This window comes from Lichenostomus cassidix, chromosome 1 (genome assembly GCF_008360975.1).
Source record: "Lichenostomus cassidix isolate B80296 chromosome 1, HeHo_3.0, whole genome shotgun sequence".
In the NCBI taxonomy this organism is placed as follows: domain Eukaryota; kingdom Metazoa; phylum Chordata; class Aves; order Passeriformes; family Meliphagidae; genus Lichenostomus; species Lichenostomus cassidix.
The window spans coordinates 84,951,284-84,969,302 of NC_139479.1; the positions used below are offsets into that span (position 1 = coordinate 84,951,284).

Genomic DNA, 18,019 nt, shown 5'->3' on the forward strand with positions numbered 1-18,019 from the left:
GCTGTACAAAGTCACATAACAGGGTATCCAGGGTCTTCTCCAATAGCTAAATATTCCTGATTCCCAAGCTACCTGCAGATGGATTCCCACAGTTTTTGAGGATGGTTTAAAAAAATTACCTAAAATAATCATAGGAAAATTCCTCCAAGGTATATGGCTTTACTCGCTCTTCACTGTCTGAAATTGCCATCTGAGAGGTTCTGATAACATCTTGTCGTTGGTCAGGAGTCATTGTGACCAGGGCCTGTGGGATGAAAAGCTTTTTGTTACCTTTTTGTATATTTGAAATAAAATATATCTGATGTGTTCAAAGATAGGAAGCAGATACAAAACAACAAGAACAGTGAGAATGAGAATAATCCATCAATTCTCATAAACAGTCAGTAAGAACTGTGCAGTGTCATCCCCCTGTGCCATTCTCAGTCACTAATGCAAGGGATAACAGATGTTTCCATAGTGTGGATCATTTCCCCATGAAAATAATGTGCTTTGGATCCTACAGCTACATATGTGGATGTCGCAGCTCCCTCCAACCACAAATACACCTTTAAGCAATCAGGCCAGCTGGAGAGATTTAGCACAATATATGGATATTCCAAGTCACAAGTTTGTGGTGTCCTGCACGCCAAGGCCAGAAGAAAGGCTGAGATCACTTTTGCCTTGGAGGATTTGTCACTTCTCCCACCCGCTTTGGTCTCTGCCTTACCTTCAGGGAGACTCTGGCCAGATCTAAGCCCTTCAGGAAGGCTTTGACCTCCCTGGGCAATGTACCAAGCTGTGTAATTCAGTAAGACAGCTTACCACGATCTCCAGTGGAGGCATGGTGACTGTAGGCAAGACGTAGACGGAATCAGTTGGGAAATCCCCTCTCTGCTTGGTCCGTTCATTGAACCCATTGGCCCACCCTGAGTTCATCACTTGTTCTCCTGTGTCCTGGTCCAGAACTATCAGATCTCCTTTAAGGAAGCTGAGGAACCCAGATTCTTCTCCCACTGCAAAAAAAACAACCATTCATTTGAATTGTTTTTTTCCAAATTCCTTGGGAATATTAAATCTATGTGTTTTTCACTGATCTAAGCTATTTACTTGCCTGGATTTGGGTTGTCTTGGAGAGTGACCACATACTTGGACCGTTTCCTTAGTCCTTCAAGGAAGGTCACCACCAGGTCCCGGATATCCTCTGCGTTGTTGGAGGTGAAAGTGTATTCATCACCTTTAATCGTGGCCAGGGTGAAACTCTGCCCTTGCAGCTTTCCTCCTCTGGGATATATTTTTATAGGAGACATAAACATGAAACATAATGACATCCAGAGGTAAAGCCTGGAAAAAGACTGATTTATGGTGAGATTGCCAGCTAAGTCTGTTCTTCCTTACCTGCTGCTTGACACAGCTGTGATCTCTGGGAAGGAGAGCTCTAAGAGAACCTGCTCCTGTTCATCCACAAAGTACACCCCTGTCCAGTTGACAGCTACAATCACATCATTTTTAGGCAGGCTTGGCCCTGGGTTGAAGACAAGACATTCCATCAGTTCATGAAGGGTCTTAGGACACAGAAAATGTTTCAAAGGAGGATGTAATGACCAAAAAGCTCTGTGTTTTTTTTAAGGGAAAGAAATAGTGGCAGACCCATAGCCTGAGCCATTGCTAATCAGGATGCAACAAAAAACAATGTATCCAAAAAAGACCAGGTAGATGGTCCCCTCCTTGTTTGTGGAATCCCCATCTCTCCTTCCTTTTGCTTTAGAGCATCTTGTGCTCTCAGGGTGTGCTCTACTGACTCACCTGAGAACTTGAAGGCTTCATAAAACCGAGAAAACAGCAAAGGCCACTTGAAACGTGCAAAATCCACTACTTCTTCCTTGACCTTTTTTGGGTCTGCCCTCTTCTGAGTATAAATTCCCTATAAAAAAAGCAAACCACAACCAACATGAAGCAAAACAGTTATACCCAGGAAGACAGCGAGGAAAATTAATCCATATAACCTGAAGATTTTGTAACATGAAGATTTTGAAACAAATGTTAACGGAGGTCCCAGTGTGACTAAGGGCCAGACAAACTACTACTGGAACAAGTGACAATTTGGGCAAACTCCTGGCCTTCAGTTCCCACTTCAGGGAATAATTTGACTTAGAGAATGCTGGGCAAGCATCTGGAGTGACCAGTCTCAGTGAGGTTCGTCCCAGCTGACTTTGGGTTTCCCTACAGTAAGTGTTTACTTGCCAGCTTGACATTCCTTCAGCTAGAAGCAGACAGTCATCAGCCCTTAAGCCCCTTATTTAGGGCATCCTTAGACACGTGGCACTTCTGTACTAAGCTGACAGCTTGACAAAGGATGTGCAAGATCCAAGTGAACCCCTCTGTCTCCATTGACAGTTAAGGTAAGATGAGACTCCTAATGCACATGGAGATGTTTCCATTGTAGAGATATTAATCTGAAGCCAAATGAATGCCCATCCTCATGCCAAGAACATCACTCCTCATGAGTGGTCATGAGTACTGGAAATGAGTTATGGAAAGTATTGCCATGTGAGAGTGTCACAAACGTTCTAATGAAGTCAGGGAGGTTTTACACAATGCTTGGCATAATAAGGTCCTAACAATGGCTGGAGACATGAATCACCTCTGTAATACAACCAGTAACACCACAGTCTCGTGTAACAGGAATGTCACCCCAGAGATGGCATTTTGCATCTCACAGTAGATCTTTGCAGGCTGTCTTCTGTCAGATCTTGTATAAAAACCAGTGGTAAAGCTGAATATGGTTAGTATAAACCCTGCCCTTTCTCGTTGATTTAGCTTCAGGCCAGGCTAAGAGATGAGCTATGATGTCTGACATATGTTCAAAAGGCACATGAAGCTACTGAAGCATGATGTGGTCCTTGCCAGGTGATCTATTGTCCCCACCTTTTTATGTGCAGCTATAATGAGCTGAGCCCATTTTTCCACTGTTTTTGAAGCTGTGATCTCTCTGTCCGGAATGTAGGATGGAATTAGATTTAGCAGCCTTTCCAGTACCATCTCTGAGCCATAGTCCACGTAGTACTGCTGGGAAGCCAGTTCTGCCAGGTCTTCCTCCTGTATAAGCCAAACAAACTAAGTTAATGCTGTTACCAGGTCATCACAACATCCATCCTCCAGCATTCAAGGAGCCTGTAGTGGAGGCTGGGTGTACTACAGAATTGTGTGGGGATGCTTCCTTTTGGCAGAACTTTGCCTTTTGCAGCTTTTGCTACACTTAAAGTTCAGAACATTGACCACTAAAAGCTATGATTAAGCCTTAACATGTTCAGTGACCAGCACCACACAGCACTGTACTGTGTGGCAATGTTTGTCCCAGTCTTTCCTTGCAGATCAGTCTGTTTCTGATGCCTGCAGTCAGCATTGGATGATTTTGCCATGGCAGACAAAGCTTAATGATTGAAAACTGCATGTATCCATAATTTTCCACATTTGGGAAGCCCAGCAACTGCACCTGTGCATAATGCAGAGCTGTAAAACATCCTTAAGTGCAGCTGCATTTCAAGGAGTTGGTGTGAAGCAATTGAGCTACTGAAATGGTAATAGCACAAGGAGACCAGGAGCAACAGAAGGTGAGGGAGAAAGGGCAGGACTTCTGATGGGATAAAAGAGCTGCAGTTAGTTCAATATAGATGTGAAAAGAAGACTTAGTTTCCAAAGTGACTGGACTCAACCAGATCACAGGAGAATGGTCATGTGGTGGGGAGGAGAGATGTCTTCAGTTTGACACCTGGATGATTTTAAACAGAAGAAAGCAACCAAAAACTTCCCCCTCAATCCCCAAACCCCAAAAAACAAACAGCAACAACAATAAAAAAAAACCCCAAGATGGAGGTTTTCAGAGATTTTGATGTTTCCCAAAATGCTAATTTCAGTGAATTATTCTGTAAACTAATTATTCTGGAATAATTCTGTAAGTTTCCAGAGACTCTAATGCCATAAATTTATGCTGCCAGTGTCTGTTCAGTATATGGCAACATTACTGGGTTTGTATTGCATGGCAGAGGTCTGGGTATTCTGCAAATTATCTCTGATGCCTAAGGCTTGGCAGGATTCACCAAGCAAAGTTATGCTGTGTACTCCTGGTCTGGTGATCTGGTTACATCTGATTACACAGCTAATCTGTGATTATCTGTAGCCCTCCAAACTGAGGCTGATGAGCAAAGTGCCTGTTCACTCTCTCATCCAAATTCACCAGGAGAGAGTGCTCATGCAGCACATGGGAACATCCAAGTCCAGTCAAGAGGATCGGATTGATGTAGCTCCTGTTTTCCAAATGAGTACCGTAATGCCCAAGCTAATGGATTTCCAGGGAGAAACATTTATCATCTCCTTTGTTGTAACCTATTTCACCATCTCAAAGATACCTGTTGGACCAGACTGGGAGCTGCTGAGGTCACATACCTTGTCACACCGGTACTCCCCAAACTTCACCCCTCGCACGATCTGCTGGTAGATGAGATTGGTGGCCACGTTGTCCTCGCTGGGGTTGTGCCAGGGAGTGAAGATCTCCTTCCTGAAGAAGAGCCGCCACGGCGCGTTGCGCTCCTGCGCTCCCTGCTCCTTGGCATACTGCTCGCACTGGGACACAGCATCCATCACGTGGTCATTGCCACTCCCCAGAGAGGACACCTAGGCAGGGTACAGGGAAACGTGGCATTCATCTGACCAAATGCAGACCTTTCTAGGTAGGGAGATCTATTTTTGAGTCACTCAGCCAGACTTCCTTTATAGTCAAAATAATCAATATATCTATGTCTTCTAGCCAGCTAAGACTGAATAGTTCTGCAGCATGGTTGGGTGAGCCATTCCATTTTGAGCTCCAGTTTCCCATCCAGATTGAAAGCAGAGCAGCAACATGATCCAGCAAAGCCAATGGTCCCATTTTAAACTACTGTTGATTCATATCGTGCTCTGAAACACATTGTTTCAAAGTCATGGGCTTGGATCCAACCATACTAAGCATCAGAAAAATCCATATTATAAAAGCATGTCCTGTTACAGAAATGCTGTAATGTATATGTTGTCCTCCCACAGAAATTTACCTGTCTTCTCCTTGGGGTCTGCCATGAGGTCCCTAAAACACTATGTCCCCTCAGACTTAGCATCCCTGGCTGAATGTCTCCTCAAAAAAGATTAAGATGACAGAGTATAAACCATTTTCTTCTCCACCTGCAGGCAGAAGTGGCCACATCTGTAAGTGAGAATATACTTCATCCTGTTACACAGCAGCTGTTGGAATACTTCAGTTTCACTGACTTGTAGCTGTTGTCTCACCTGATGAAGTTTTACTCCTGTCATTTATGCTTACCTTTATTTTTACAGAATTTCTGAAAAATATTTGGTTTTAGGTTAAATAAATCAGGTTAAATGCCAATGCAAGTGTGGCAGTTTGGATTTTAGTTCATTTTGGAAGCTTAATTTCAACAGTTAGCTTTCCAATTAAATTTAATTTGCTTCCTTGAATGAAAATCCAGGTAGGTTGTTTTACTGGAAATTCATGTCTAATAAGCTTGACTAAGAGTAAGAGCATAGAATGGCATAAGTATTTAGGTGGAAAGGAATTTCTGGAGGCTTCTGGTCCAGCACACTGGTTGGAGCAGGTGCATGTTTGAACAGGTTTCTCTGCATTTTCCTGTTAAATTCTGAATATCTCCAAAGAGAGAGATTTTCCTACAATCCAGCTGCAGAGTTTGACTACTCTTATTGTGAAAAACATACTGACACTTGCCCTGTAGAAATAATCTTACTGCCTTCTGGAAGTTATGTGACAGCAAGGAGAACCACCCCTTCTTTCACAGAGCTATTCAGGAAAAGAACTTAAGATATACCTTGTCAAAAAGTGCAATGTAGAGTGAAAAGCCAAATCGGTCCTTCAGACTGATTTTGTCGGCCAAAGAATTACAGAGCTCTTTAGCAGTTGTTGCAGAGTCTGTCAACAGTGTCTTTGTTGTCCCATCCATAAATGTGACAGGCAGCATGATTGGTTTCTTGGACTTGGTCGCCTGAAGGATTAAAGTCAAGCTTAATAATGTTACATGTATTTCACACAGAATCACAGAATTTCATATACAGTATTTCAATACTATTTACCTGCATACTTTTCCACCCCACTCTGGTAACCACTTACTAATTCCTGATCCCACTGACTGTCTGCTTTTCAGTGCTACCACACCGTATTTATCAATGGGATAATGTACAGTCAGCCACTGGAAGCACATGGAAGTCACAGGTATTTTATTTAATACATTCATTCATGAAGGTGCCTAATCCAGTAAATACAAGCATGCCTGGGAATGCTCATGGACACTGGAGCACAGCTGTATGTACTTGCAAAACAGTATAGAAAAGGAGCAATTTCTGCACAAACTGCCTGTTCCAGCAATGATTATCCCCAAACAAGTCCCAGGGACCACTCACAGGAGGCATTTTGCCTGCAGCCACTTTCATCTGGGAGACAGTTCCCTAGAACACACAGGGGCTTGCTCTGTGCCAGCTGGCCTCAATGCCCAACAGCACTCTCATGCACATTTAATTTACAGATATTGATGCAGCCAAAGGGATTGATCTCAAACACACTCTGGAGCAAAGCCAGGATGTACAGGAAATGCAATATGTTGGAATTATCTGAAAATTCTTGACAGAAATTGATATTTTATTGCCCCACATTCTTTCCTGACAGATGTGGTTCTTGTGACAGTGAAAGGCTGAAAACCTGAGCCCCAGGTGCCTGGGGAGGACATGGAGGGGCTCATACCTGCAGCTCCAGCCAGCTGGGTGGCTGTGTCCTCGTCCCGTTGGCAAACGTCCGCCTCAGCCTCTCTTCACAATAGGGAGCATAACCTGGGGGTCCTCCGTTGATGAAGTTCCTTAAATACTGTTGGCAGCAGAAACCACATTGTTTAGACCTTTGGCTTAAGAGGCCAAGCATTTGCAAAGGTGAGAAAGCAATGTTTTATTGGAGAAAAGCCCGGTGGGACTAATGGCAGTGATACCACTCAGGCTCGGATGTTCCTACATCACATTACCAGAAGCTGAGAGAGGGTAGGACAGTCTGCACCCTGCCTTGTTCTTCTACTGTGCATTTCTGGCCTCAGAGGAGGTCAGATAAAAGACTAGATAGACCTCTGACTGAAGCCAGAGCAGCAGCTTTTCTGTTCCCACTGCTGCTGCCACTGATTTCTATCTTAGTATTTTAAAGCTGCATTATAAAATGTTACTGAGTGTTGGCCAAAAAGATGGGAGTGAATGAAAAAGATATGTAAGTAATGATCCAGGGGAATTGTAAGCGAATGCCACTCAGAACATTTAGCTGCCAGCACAAAAGATCTTTCACAATGACATTAAACAGATATTTCCTAAGTCAGATTTTAAATTGCATTTTGGCCTAAACCAGAATTCGAAGCACTTCAGTGAATGTTAAAAATACAACCATGTTATTGCAGAGAAAATTAAATCTACTGATTTCCACAATACGAAAGATAATGCACTTAAAATATTACACAAACATATTGGCCAAAATGCTAGGTAAGACTAATAATTCCATACATAATTTTTTTTCTGAGACTTTATAGATAGATAAAGAGTTCTCTGAATGATAACACATAGATGGTCCTTCAGAAGCACAGACTGCTTCGTAACACTGTCAGCCATAAATAACATGGCTAGAGAGACAGGTATCTCTGTCAATCACAATTCATACACTATGAAGTATCTATGTAATACAGCCAGGTTATAGGGAGAAGAGCTGCTGCAAATGATCATAAGCAGTTGATGCAATGTAAAAGTGTAGTTTTAATTACGCTGTTGCTAATAATGAACTATGTAATTACATATGTTTTCACATTCCTATTTCCTTGTGACTGAACCTTTCCACCTAAGCCCACTGTTGGCTGAAAGAAAGGTGCCAAGAAGAGGAGTGCTCATGTGTCTTGGCCCACAATTAACATGTGATGCAATAAAGGTGTCTAATGGGATCCAAAGCATAACTTGCATATATGGGAGCTGGAATACATATTGAAGGCCTGCCTCATGATCAGTTAAATCCTTCCCAAAATGTTCAGTTCTAATTGACACTTTTGAATGACAAAATCATAGAAGGAAATGGATGTCATCCACAGGGACTTGGACATGCTTAAGAGTTGGGCCTGTGTGAACCACATGGAGTTCAACAAGCAAAAGAGCAATGTCCTGCTCCTGGCTGGGATAATCGCAACACAGACACAGGCTGGGCTGAGAATGGATCGAGACTAATCCCGGGAGAAGGGCTTGAGGGTGTTCATGCACAAGAAGCTCAACATGACCCATCAAGGTGAGCTCACAGTCCAGAAGCCAACCTTGTCCTGGGCTGCATCACCAGCAGCGTGGGCAGCAGGGTGAGAGAGTGGATTCTGCCCCTCTGCTCTGCCCTCAAGAAAACCTGATCTGGAGTGCTGCATCCAGCTCTGGGATGCAGCTCTCTTCCTTCCAACACAAGGAAGACACAGACCTGCTGCAGCAAGCTCAGAGGAGGCCATTAAGATACTGAGAGGGCTGAAGCATGTCTTCTGTGGAGACAGACTGAGAGAGCTGGGGTTGTTCGGCCTGGAGAAAAGGCTCCAGGGAGACTTTAGAGAACCTTCCAATACCTAAAGGGACTACAAGAGAGCTGGAGGACTTCTGACAAGGGCGTGGAGTGACAGGACAAGGGGGAGGTGCTTTAAACTGAAAGAGGGCAGGTTTAGATTGGATATAAGGAAGAAATTCTTTCCTGGGGGGGTAGTAAGGGACTCGAACAGGATGCCCTGAAATGTTGCATCTGCCCCATCCCTGGAAACATTCAAGGCCAGACTGAATGGGACTCTGAACAATCTGCTCTAGTGGAAAGAAATCCCCCCTGGCAGCAGGGTTGAACTAGATGACCTATAAAGATCCCTTCCAACATAAACCATTCCATGACTCTGTGATTCCATGATCCTGAGATCTATGATTCTGCTCCTGAGTCTCCAGAACTACTCATTAATTATTTCTGGTAAGTGCTTCACTACCCTAAAGTAATTTTCTGTTATTAAAGATTTAAACCAACACCACTTCCTGGGTCATACTTCTCAGATCTCATTTCCACACATAATTTAATTTTCTGCCAGTTTGCCAGGGATTTATCTTCTTTATTAGATTTCACACTGACAAGGCCCGGGGATGAAGGAAGCATTTATATTCTTGGCTTCAGCTCTTTCAGTGCTGAGGATCCAGTAGCTAATCTAATATCTATGGAAATTAATGGAACATCTTTATTTCCAGTCAGGCATTGGAACAAATAGCCCAGGGAAGAGGTGGAATCACCATCGCTGGAAGTGTTCAAAGAACATGTAGATGTGGCACCTGTGGACATGCTTTAGTGGTAGCTGTGGATATGCTTTAGCAGTGGGCTTGGTAGTGGTTGGACTTGATCTTAGACATCTTTTCCAACCTAATCAATTCCATGACACTATAACTCATTTGGAAAGCAGACTGTTCAAATCTAGGCAACCAAACTTTGCCCAGAAAAAAGAAAATCCTTAAGAACAATCTGATTTTCAAAAGTGTCAGCCACTTAGCATCTCCCACTGACTTCAGTCCTGCTGATCCAGTGCTGCTGAAGATGGATCATGTCATCTCATGTGGCTGTCTGGAATTGGAAGTTTTCAATATGGCACATGGTGGGGAATGCAGTATCATTCAGAGAGCACCTTTGCAAATGTACTTCCACATAAATTAAATCCTTCCCTTCCTATGTGCATTTTTTTAGTATCAATTTATATTTATAGTTGGCTGTGTTCTACTCCTTGCGAATTTTGGTAGAGTAGATGTCTGAGGTCATACTGTCAAAGCCAGTAGATTCTTGGATGAATGCACAGACCTTTGCATATGAGAAATAGGGGAGAAATGTTGGCCATTCTGGTTGCGCCAATTCCACTTGCAGCCTCCCACAAACAAATTTCCTGCAAGAAGTCACTTAATCACATTTTCACACATCTGCAGTGCAGGAGGCATCATCTAAACTGGTTGTCTACATTACCTTCAGTGTCACAGGAAAGAGAGAGTCACTTCTTAGGAGTGACACGTCTGATTCACATCAGACATTGAACTTGGGATCATTCACACTTTTCTTAGGAACTTTGCCATCTTGATTTCTGGCAAAGACTGGGATTCCCTCTACAGTGAAACCCAAGAGAAAAGCTGATCCCATGAGTGGAAAAGAAAATATATTGGCACATAATTAATGAGACAAATGTAATCCACAATTTACCTTCACAAACTTCTCAGAAGGAGCAAAACATCCCACACAGAGAGACATGAGGATCCAGCCCCTGGCATGGCTGCTTTTGGATGGGTTCTGGGTCAGCTGCTTGCAGATTTGACAATAGATTTCATCCCTACAATAGGAATAATAATAAAAAAAAAGTTAAACAATAAAAAAATCAGAGGAATTATTCATCATTTAATAATTTTTGTTAATAAATATAAACACATAAATTGGCTAAACCAGAGATGTGCTAGTGGCCTTCATTTGACACTTTCCGATTTTTGAACACTTCATTTAGCAGCTGAAGGGAGTTTGAGTTGTTCATTAGCAGACCATTAAAAATATTCACACAAACAAAAGAGATATAATGGTCAAATGCAAAGAGTAGTTAGGAACAAAAGTGAGCATTAAAAAAACCCAAAACAATCCAGTGTCATTAGGACTTTCAGAAGTGTTTGAATCCCTTTGCATGGTCTTTCCACTAGGCCTGACATGGACAGTAAGGAACCTGATCCAGCCCAGCCTGCATTATACAACACAATCATAAAAATTATGAAACGAGAGCTTTGTAAAGCTGCAGACAATATCAAACTTGTTTGGAAAGCTCAAGGAAGAAGGAATGAAAAGAATGGCATGTTCATGCCTTTGTCTTGAATTCTAACCTTAAGGCTGGCCTGAGGATGCCATTACCAATAATGAAATGGAGCTTCTCCAGGTTGGAAGTGGGTCGGTCTTCCAGCATGCTATTACCCTGCAGCGTAGACTCACCATCATGAAGTCTCTTTGTCACCTGCCAACCAGACATATTGGTCTCTTTCAGGACAGCCAGTTACTATGTCCCCTCCCACCCCCACCCCACCACCTCCTCCACCAGCCAGGAGGGGTCTCAGATGTTCTTCAATCCAGCATTTTAACAGCAATGGGAAGGTTTGACTGTGATGGCTTTAATCATGTATAGGTGATGTTAAAAATGGTCCTGTCTAGTCACACTTCCACCTGCTTGGTCTTTCCCAGGGTTTCTATTTCTACAATGGCACACATGCATCCCAGCTATGAGCTGGTCCTGCTGTTGGGAGAGGCCACCAAGGGTCTTTGGAATAAACCCATCTTATTGCAAAGGAAGACTTGTCTCTTAAATTTAGTCATATTAAAATAATCACCAGTGTTTTAACTAGCAAAATGGACCCATTCCCCATGCTAATGATGCAGCTGAAAATGCATAAGCACAGTGCTGTTTGTGAAAACAAGGATGGCATTTGTCTGCCTACTAACTCGCTGTCTCAGCTAGTCAATCTCATCTCCATTTAGAGAGATGAACATTTCTAGAGTGTTTTCAGAGCCAATCAGGATGAGCTGGATTGGGTCCTGTTTCTCCCCACTGACTCTACAGGGAAGAAGGGTGAATATCTCACAGAGCAATTTTCATGCTCTCTAGCAGCTATAAGCCAAGTGAGATGGTGCCTGCTCTGGAAATGGGCAGCCTGTGATTTGTTTCCATCACCACCACCTGAAAGATTTATCATTCCTCGCTCTTTTGAGATGGGATTTTTCAAAAGCTCTCAGCCTGGGGTAACTGCTTCCATGGGGAGTTTTGTCCCTGGCACTGGAGTGAAGCAGAGGATGGGTGAGTGCCGTTGGAGACCTCAGCTCTGCTATCTATGCCATGGTAGAGGGCAGGAAGCTAAAAGCAGGGATAACATTCAGACCATCACAGACTGGTGAGAGGTATCGGCAGCTGGGTGGAGGGCTGTGAAAGAGGGGAGGGAAGGTGCTGGATGGATGGAGAACAGGAGCCGAGGGGAGGCCGGCGCGAAGTGCAGAATGACTCAAGGAGACACGGGAAGCCAACCTTTCCCCTTAAACACTCCTTAAATCTTTCAGGCAGAGAGACAGGTAGCGCCAAACCCAGAGGAGGGCTGGTTCTATGTTGTCTAGGGAAAAGCAGAAGAGAGTCAGAGAGGGCTGCAGACAATCCAACGGCACTTGTGCTGCCAGGCGGCCAAGCTTCTCCCCTCACCTCCTCCGTCAGTTTGGATTTCTTCTTGAGTGTTAAGGAGACCAGTTTGTGCCGCACACTGTTCTTCTTGTGCCCATCAATGTGAGTACTCTGCAAAGCAACAGGGGGGGGTGCAAAATGGTGAGACACAAATGCTGAACAAATGCTCTCCCTGCCTCCCCTGGGCTCCTGCACAAGACCATTAATCCTGAGCAGAGAGTGAGATGTTTTAGAGGCTGGTGGGAACCAGAAGTCTGGATCCATATTCCTGTGCCCCTTGATAGCCCAGGGCTGGCTCTGAATTTTGTAGATACTCTCTAATCAACTAGTGATAATCCATAATTTTGGATCAAAATTATGTATTAGGAACATCTGAAAAGAGTTAGGTTGATTCCTGCTTAACCCAAGTCCACCCAGTTCTGCTGTATGGGTGATGAGCAAGACCACTCCCTGAGACAAGCCATTTGTACAGCTGGTTTTTAGCTGGAAGCCATCTAGCAAGGGATTCATGGACAGGTAGTTACCCACTGTGGTTTCATAACTTTTAACCAGCCCTGTGCTTCATCAGGCTTCCCAGAAGAATACCTTTGATGTGGAAGAGCTCCAGGCACTGACTATATATCAAGTTACTTGCTGGCTTTCTACTTCTATACCAAACTTTTGGACCCAGTTAAACAGCTTTGAAAAGACCATAATTTCACACCCAATTGGCACTTTGAGTCCTGTGGCTGTGATGGTTTATATCCATTATAAACCTGAGTTGGTGCTTTAAAGCTGGATTTGCATGTCATTTCACTCAGGGTCAGCTCAGGCATCTCTTTGTACTGTGAAGAGAAGGTATAACCATGGAGAAAAAGGACAGATTAAATTTTCCTCCTCTTCTGTACTACCTGATGTCTCAATTGGCCGAAATATGCATTTTTGTAATAAACAAGCAAGAAATTATGGGTAGAAGGAATGGAAGGTGATTCTTGGCATATATTTTTACAGAATTATGATCCTGAGGCTACTCTCCTCAGGTAATTCACTGGAAGTGCTGAACAGTATCAACATTTCTAAGAACAAGGCAATTTGTTAATTTACTTCTGCAAATGCTGTAGAAGTTTGTCAAGAAAACTTCTTGAAAATTAAACTATAACATCCAGAAGATGCCAACAGCAGACAATACCTTGTCCAAATAAAGCAATTGCCAATGATGAAAGTGTATCAGCACTATGAAAATTGATTTATCCAGAACAATTGATAAATCCATTTGTCTGGGAAGGGTACTAAGATGAAGTCTTTCAGCGACATCACAAAAGGCATTCAAGATGCAATAGGGATTTATTCTTTTTAATTTTTATTTCCACATCTTAATCTCCTGGTAACTAATTACTTCCTGCTCCAAGATTAAGGGCACATTTTTAATTTAGTTGCTTCTGACTCAGGACAGATCAAAAGTAAATCCCCAAGTAAGAGGCACAGGACATTGCTTTCCCCCCCTGTACTTTAGCCCCTCAGGGTGGAGGAGAGAGATCAAAGTCCCATGAGAGATATCAGGGCACTTCCTTCACTGGGGAACATTCAGCTGGGGGACATTCAGTTATCCCTGTGAGGAAAGAACAGGATCAGCACCTGACACACAGGCAATTCTTCCTTCGTAGCATAAGCGCCAAAACAATCAACAAACTGACTACCTGCAGCAAACCCCATGAGTTTTTTCTTTCCAACACATTTCAACATCCAAAACCTAATAATACAGCTGCAGCAGTTACCTCTCCTTCTCCCTGCAGAGCCTGCAGTTCTTTCTTATATGTCTTCTTCCCAAGAGTCTCATAGATTTTTGTCATTACTGGTATCTTCTCTCCACCATCACTCATGGCTGTGTGATATTTCGGCTCAGGGAGGTCTCCCATGAAACGCAGGATAGTGATCCATACAGCAAGTGCTGCCTGTTTTAAAGGAAAGTTACACTCCATTAGTGCACACCAACGCAGTGGAGGGGGTGGTCAAGCCATGCTGAATTCCTCAGGATTCCCATCGTGGTCTCTCTGTCCATCTGCAGGAGATAAAACACTTCCCTACCTCACATGTAACAGTTTTGCCTGCAGCACATATCCCCTCTGAGCATGCTGGGCAGGCTGCTGGCTAGGACCACACATTCAGGCTCTTTGTTTGTGCCACCATGAGTGTGTTTTGCACCCTACCAGGGGTTTGCTTCTCGATAGGAGGTGCCAGCCTCATCGAGGGGCAGTGACTGGCAGCTCCTAAGCCACTGCAGAGGGGAAGGAGAACACTGTGAAGGCAAGTTCATGGATAATGTAATGTGCATTATAATGTGCAGGTTCAATCCATTTCTACTGTTGTACTGCTGGCTATGGGACAAACAGTTCTTTTAGGTTTGCACTGGTGCATATGACAAGGTAAGAAGCAACTTTTACAGCTCCCTAGAAGCTTTATGAGTGGTACTGAAGCACCAGTTTCCCTTGCCCATGCCCTGAGCCTGGAGCACCTCATAATTGTCTTAACACAAATACCAAGGTACAGAGACAGACCTGCCTCTCTAATGCTCCATCCCCCTAATGTTCACTGTCTTACCAGCACTCAAAGCATGCTGGTGGGACAGTGGCCATGGACACAAGTGCAGCAGATGAGTGTATCCCAAATGGAAACTGCTGGTGCCCTTTGGCTGGAGGGTTACCTAGGCTTGCTAACCCACCCAGCCCTGCTCAAGGTTTTTCATCCCCTGCCTCACCAACTGGTCTCCTTCATCTTCATGGTACAAGAGAGGTTGCTTGAGAGGCCGGCGGATGTATGTATGTGTCGTTGTGCCCTGGAAATACGTGGCAGCAAACTTGGCAAATTTGTACTCGGAGAGATCTTCCTCCTCCTCCTCAGGGAGAGGCAATGCTGCATCCAGGTCCTCTTCTTCCAGCTCCTTCTGGGCTTGCTCAAGATCCTGTAGTGGAAGGACATGTCAGACATTCAGCATGGCTTTGGATATGGAAATACCATTTCCCTTAGGTCCTGAATTTTCTGTCAGTCTGATTTCCATCCCAAAAGGAAAAGTCAGGTGGAAGAATGGAATATAGTATATATTGGAATGGAATATTCCAGAGCCCATGCAAAGCCCAAGCTCTGAAGGACAGGCCTAAGCCCAGGAATATCCCCAGAGCAGTAGAAGAAGTAATAAGCATGGCCCCGCTCATAGCATGGGGAAAGGGTGCCTGAGAGCTAAATGTTGTGAGCTTTGATGAACTGCAAAGGAAAAGGTCTCCAAGGCCCTAGGTCCCTGATGACTTTGTGGTGATACTGCTCTCTTCCATTCATTAACACCAGAGAAAGCTGCCAGGCTGCCTGCCTATCTCCAGCCACAGCATGGTAACTCTCTGGGACCACACAAGAGAGCCTGGCCTTGAAGGAAACCTTCAGAGACCAATATCTGTATTGCTATACTCTTCCCTGATCCAATAATGCTTTGCTAAAGCCTTTCATGTGATAGCCAGGTTCATGCATGTGTCCAATACCTCAAAGCCATTGGGTGCTTGTCCTTCCTGGCCAGGCAGGGAAGAGGTTGTCCCCAGGAATCCAAACATTTTGTCCACCATTTCTGAGTCATTCACTGGCTCGTTGCGAGCTTTCTCCATTTTCTCTAAGAGCTCTTTCTTCCGACGTGCTTCCTCTTTCTCCTTTACTTCTCTCTCTGCATCTTCCCGTGCCAGCTGGGCCAGGCGTACCTGTGAAAGGACAAGTGCAATGACTGAACTGCTCCTTCCAAAGAGCTGGAACTCCATTCCATAGGGCCTGGCTTTATGAAGATAGGCTGCCTGATGCTTAGGGCACTATACCCGTATCATAAAACTTGGAGCAAATCAGTGACATGTCCATGGCTCTGTTTCCTAACAGGACAAAGCAACGCATTTTCCCCATTCCTTATGCCTGTTTAGGGGTGTTGGTCCATGCACAGAAACTCTCACTGATGTAATTTCTTTTCTTTCATACAACAGCCCTGCATGTGCACACACACACAGAATGTCCCAGTTCCCCCTTTATACAATAGCAAAAGCAAGTGAATAATAACTGTAATCTCTGGCATTCCGGTGCAGCAGATCAGAAACTCTGGTGCAGCTTCAAACTAACAGAGCACAGAGTACTTTGGAGAATTAAATATAAACCACTCAAGCAGGGCAGAAATCCTTTAGATATTTTTGTCATTACCCCTCAAAGGAGCAAAACTATTTCCCAGAGAACAGACAGAACCCCAGAAAGAGATCAGTCCCCATGTACTTGGTGTTTCTTTTCTGCTTCCTCTTTAGCTTTCTTGGCACTCATCTCCTTTCGAAGTCGTTCCTCTTCTGCCAGCCGAAGTTTCTCTGCTTCCAGGCGTCGGTAATACTATGGGAATAAACAGAAGAGCCCTTCTGAATAGGCAACTAATTATTTTTTGATTTTTTTTTCCCTTTAAAAATGGATCCCAAGGGCATGTGATGCAGAAGCATGTTTTTCTTCCCTCTCCCCACCTCTGTTTCCCCTCCACAGTACTTACCTCCCCGCGGAGGCGCTTATAGAGCCTTCGGGCGATCATGCCCCGGGCGTAGGCCTGGACGGTGAGGACAGCCCAGAGGCGGTGGCGGAAAGCCCTGCGGACCAGGTAGCCCCGGCATCGCGCCTGGAACTCGATGATCCGCCGGCGAGCCATGTGGTACTGCTTGTGGAGCTTGCGGGATCGGTAGAGGGCCTGCAGCCTCAGGAAGCCAATGCGCATCTGCAAGAGGGAGCAGGATGAAACCACCCTGCCAGCCAGGGGCTCACCCACTGTAAGCTGATTTCCATTGCTAATCTCCTGCTTGCACGGCTGTAAATATGAGCCACTGAAATCAGCCCCCATGATGGCAAACCTCTGGGAGGGATGCTCTCCAAGAGAGTGGAGAAATGAAACCCTCTGGCTGCTGCACTGAATCAAAGCCCCGGAAGGACAAACACAGTTTCTTTCTCATTGAACCTTTGAGAAGTCTCAGGATGTCTGGTTGGTCATCCCAAGGTAGCCACAAGCCATGAGGGTTGCTCCCATGGAGGTCCAGCATCTGCAAACCTCCTGCCTGACAGGCAAGGTGCAGTTTGATGGAAGGAGGCAGCATCCTAGACAGTCTGGAAGCGGCTATTTCTATCATGTTGCAGGCTTGAAAGACTATATTGAGATACTTCAGACCCCAACACACTTCCCAAAAGACCTTGCCATTGGGGCAGAACCAGCTGGAACAGGGAGAGGACTATGGACTGGGTTGGTAAGAAACCCAAATATGGTCACACATGGAGATGGAGTCTGTATTTCAGGGGAAGCTGCTCTTGAGTTTTCAGTCATATGGAAACGAGGAGAAGACTCATGAAACCCCAAATGACTAGTTGGTGCAATGGACATGTAAGTCACAGGGACAAGAACAGCTAGGAGGTGGTCAAGTGCTCTCTTCAATGAGAAGACAAAGCAAAAGAGCAAACTTCCATTCATTGCTCCAACTGATAAAATCCAACCACTTCCTACATTCAATGGGATATTTTGAACCAGAAAACTCTTATGGATGTCCCAGCTGAAAGAGGTAGGAAGGCAGAGGTGTGAGGAAGCACCCCTGTACTTACAGCACCGTAGTTCTTCCTGCAGTTATGTCCACGCCAGTATCTCTGAATCATCAGGACTGAATTTCTCACTTTCAGGAAATTGGACCTGCAAAGGCATTTCAATCATTTGCCTCTGTGGTTTGGCCACA

The 18,019-nt window shown here is 44.5% G+C and overlaps 1 protein-coding gene across 2 annotated transcripts in view; it reads right to left on the reverse strand.

Annotated features, from left to right (window-relative positions):
- The window catches only part of MYO7A (myosin VIIA), a 64,566-nt gene that overhangs the window by 11,786 nt on the left and 34,761 nt on the right, over positions 1–18,019 (reverse strand). For both annotated transcript variants that reach the window (XM_085066810.1, XM_085066802.1), the window contains 18 exons: positions 17,892–17,976; positions 16,804–17,022; positions 16,545–16,652; positions 15,785–15,994; positions 15,013–15,216; positions 14,033–14,209; positions 12,300–12,389; positions 10,945–11,072; positions 10,286–10,412; positions 6,776–6,895; positions 5,850–6,023; positions 4,423–4,650; positions 2,905–3,075; positions 1,783–1,900; positions 1,375–1,501; positions 1,091–1,260; positions 802–992; positions 120–244 (listed from right to left, as the gene is read on the reverse strand). In XM_085066810.1, coding sequence (XP_084922936.1) covers positions 120–244; positions 802–992; positions 1,091–1,260; positions 1,375–1,501; positions 1,783–1,900; positions 2,905–3,075; positions 4,423–4,650; positions 5,850–6,023; positions 6,776–6,895; positions 10,286–10,412; positions 10,945–11,072; positions 12,300–12,389; positions 14,033–14,209; positions 15,013–15,216; positions 15,785–15,994; positions 16,545–16,652; positions 16,804–17,022; positions 17,892–17,976 — 2,772 coding nt within the window. The remainder of the gene's footprint in view (positions 1–119; positions 245–801; positions 993–1,090; positions 1,261–1,374; positions 1,502–1,782; positions 1,901–2,904; positions 3,076–4,422; positions 4,651–5,849; positions 6,024–6,775; positions 6,896–10,285; positions 10,413–10,944; positions 11,073–12,299; positions 12,390–14,032; positions 14,210–15,012; positions 15,217–15,784; positions 15,995–16,544; positions 16,653–16,803; positions 17,023–17,891; positions 17,977–18,019) is intronic.